Raw genomic sequence first — 3,110 nt, 5'->3', positions numbered from 1 at the left:
TCAGCAGGACCTTTTTGTCCTCGCAGACGTAGTCACAGAACTCACACTTGAACCTGCCAGGACAACGCCGCCTGTCACACGGGCAGCAGGGACCTTCTGTCTTCCCCTCTGAGGGGGAGCCAGGACAGGGGCTCTACCAGGGCACACCGCAGGCTGTTGCCAGGCCCCTACCTGCGGTTGGCAATGGCCTGGATGTGCGTCAGCAGGTGCATCTTGAAGGTGTACCGCTTCTTAAAGGACTTCCCACACTGCAGCGAAACAAAGCAAAGCAGCATTCACCTCCCATCCAGCCTCACTCGCTGCCAGCCCTTCCCCAGCCTGTGTCCCCCCCTCACCTTGTCACACATGTGTGGTTTCTCCGTGCTGTGCGTCTTCATGTGCTGCGTAAGCCTCTTCTGCATGGGGTAGATACGGTTGCATACAGGGCACGGGAAGGAGTTCAGCTTTGGGGGCTGGAGGGAGAGCACGAAGATGAGCTCACCTGGGAGGGGCTCACCAGTTTCCTTACCCTCTCCCCACTGCAGGACCTGGGCTGCCTTTCCTCAGGTGATTCAGAAACACTGCCTTCAACGAGGCACCAAGAATTTGTGGAAGACCCAGACATGCCTCTTCCCATATAACAGTGCCGAGAGACAAGCCAACAGGCTACTCAAACTCACCGGATCAGCTCTCTTTTTCCTGAAAAAGAAAGAAGAAAAACCCCTGTAGGTGTCAGCTACATCCCAAGTCCGAGCTCCCTTGTACCCAGACACCAAAACTACCCGTTTTGGAAAGGGCCAGACGTCAGGGGAAGGGGCAGCCGTGGCTGCCCTCCCAGGGCAGGAGGAACAGTGTTAGTGCCGTTCAGCCAGGCTGCAAGACAGTCTCTAGGACTGCACTTCCCTTACCTGTCCCGGCTGTGCACTGTGGAGTGCCGGATGACGTCCTTCTTGTACACGCTGGTGTAATTGCACTCCTCGCACTTGTAGGGCTTGCTGCCCACGTGGTTGAACATGTGTTCCTGCGAGAAGTAGAGTGGGGGCTGTGAGACCTGGGGCTACCAGCCACCCTCGTGTGTACAGGAACAGGACAGACGGCGCTCACCTTGAGGGAGGACCAGCGCCGGGAGCGGTAGCTGCACTGAAGACACTTGAAGAGCTGCGGGTCATTGGCCTCGTGCGAGTTGACGTGGAAACGCAGATCATCGTGCGTGAGGAAACGTGAGCCGCAGATACGACACAGGTAGGGCCTCATCAGGGGCTTGGGTGACTTGTAGTAGTACCTGCGGAAACAGGACCGGGGCTCAGAGCTGTGGTGGCAAACAGGGGCTGGACCGGCCCTGGGCACAGGCCAGAGGGCCCAGCACCGGCTCGGCACACACCCCTCACCTGCGCCCCATGTACTTGCGGTATTTCTTGCCCAGGAAGCGGCGGGAGGGCCGCCCTCGCCTCCTAGGGATGACGTCTGCCTCCTCGGGGCCGGTGTTGGAGGAAGGGTCCTTGTTCTCGGAGTCAGACTGGCTGATGCTGGGCTCCGCCAGGCTCTCGCTGGTCCCGTTCTCCAGGCCAGAGGAACTGGCTGCTTCTGAGTTCTGCAGCTCACGGCTCAGTGTGCTCTGGGACGTCACCAAGGGCTCCACCTCCCCTCCTGCTCGACAGAACACAGCACAACTCTGTCACACACCCTCCCTGCGGGCTCCCGGGAGCTCATGTACCGCTTCCTGCTCCAGCCCAGCATGGGGCTGCTGCCTCCCACTTCCCTCACCTTCAGGCACGTCCTGGGGCATGTCCTCCAGACGAGGAAACTTGCGGGGTCTCCCCGGGCGTCGACGCGGCCTCTCCTCGCTGGATGTGGGGACAGTGCGGCTGTACTTGGGCTGTCGCCCACGGGGCTCATCCTCAGCTGGGTTATAGTCACTGTCCTCTGGAAGTAAGTGGCCCAAAACGTCAGACAGAGACTGGGAAAAGACTAAGCTACATAAGACGTGGGGAGGATGAGTCCTACCTTCAGGGTCATCAATAGCACCAGCGTCCATGATATCGTCGTCATCTTCTTCTTCTGGGACCTCCTCCTCTGCAGTCTTTGAAGCAGATCCCCCCTTTCGTGGACGTCCTTTCTTCAAAGCCAGAGCTGAACCCACTGCCACAGAGAACAGAACAAAAACTTTACCGGACTGTATGACAGAACATATCCTTACACTCATACTCCTCCCCTTGTTTCTTCCCCGGAGAGAGCAGAGCCCATCTGCAGTAAGATAAATTTTCCTCAGCCCTTAGCACACACCTGGCTGGAAGTGCCGCTCTTTCATGTGGTTAATTAGCGTTTTCTTGGAGACACTCTTGTACTGACACATCTTGCACTTGAACTGCTGCACCACCACCACCTCCATCATCTCTTCCAGGGTCTCCATGTCCGGCTGGTCCAGCTCCTCCCCACCATCTGCCTCTCGGGCCTGATCTGGCCGTGCGGGCAGCTCCAGCACTTCCAACTGCTCGGAAGGGTCTGAAGGGCCAGGCTGGTCAAGGCATGTGGAGGTAGGTCCATCAGCAACAGCTTCTATCGCCAAGCTATTGGCCAGAGCAGAGGTGGCCATCTGGGACACCATGGGGGCACCTGAAACACCAAAACCAGCTCAGCCAAGCAGCAGACCCTCACCTGCATCCAGGCTGCACCCACACCTGGGGCACAGGGCTGAACACGAGCTCAGTAACAAGCTCCCATCAGTCAGCACATCCACAGGGACGCTGGTACAGGCACTGTGGCCGATGTAGCTGGGATACCTGCTCCAGGCCCCGCTCTTGTGGAACAGGCTCAGAGGCAGAGACAGCCACCACCGGACGCCCCAGGGCACACCCTTACCATCATCGGGGCCCTGCAGAATGAGGTACTGCGTAGTCTCTGCCCCACCATCCTCCGCACTGGTCACAGCGATGCAGCCTGGGAGGAAGAAGAGAGCAGAGTGGTTACTGCCAGACACAGGCCCTGGAGAGTCACTTCGGCTCACTGGGGCTCTCCCATGTTCAGACACAAGCGGGAAGGGGCGAGGAAGGTCTGGCTCCAGGGACAGAGCCTGCCCTGGGCTGCTGGCACCGCGGCTGAAGGAGCAGCCAGACAGAGGGACGGCTCTCCGG

At 59.1% G+C, this 3,110-nt stretch overlaps 1 protein-coding gene across 1 annotated transcript in view; it reads right to left on the bottom strand.

Moving 5' to 3' along the window:
- ZNF335 (zinc finger protein 335) overlaps positions 1 to 3,110 on the bottom strand; it is a 9,706-nt gene that overhangs the window by 5,567 nt on the left and 1,029 nt on the right. The window contains 11 exon segments of the mRNA XM_009323162.1: positions 1 to 53; positions 172 to 248; positions 336 to 452; positions 660 to 678; positions 888 to 1,000; positions 1,084 to 1,261; positions 1,368 to 1,626; positions 1,744 to 1,902; positions 1,984 to 2,118; positions 2,263 to 2,592; positions 2,839 to 2,916. Of these exon segments, the coding sequence (XP_009321437.1) occupies positions 1 to 53; positions 172 to 248; positions 336 to 452; positions 660 to 678; positions 888 to 1,000; positions 1,084 to 1,261; positions 1,368 to 1,626; positions 1,744 to 1,902; positions 1,984 to 2,118; positions 2,263 to 2,592; positions 2,839 to 2,916 (1,518 nt within the window).

Source organism: Pygoscelis adeliae, unplaced genomic scaffold, assembly GCF_000699105.1.
Source record: "Pygoscelis adeliae isolate BGI_AS28 unplaced genomic scaffold, ASM69910v1 Scaffold874, whole genome shotgun sequence".
Classification (NCBI taxonomy): Eukaryota; Metazoa; Chordata; class Aves; order Sphenisciformes; family Spheniscidae; genus Pygoscelis; species Pygoscelis adeliae.
Note: the sequence above shows the minus strand (reverse complement) of the source record. Positions and strands in the feature narration are given on the sequence as shown.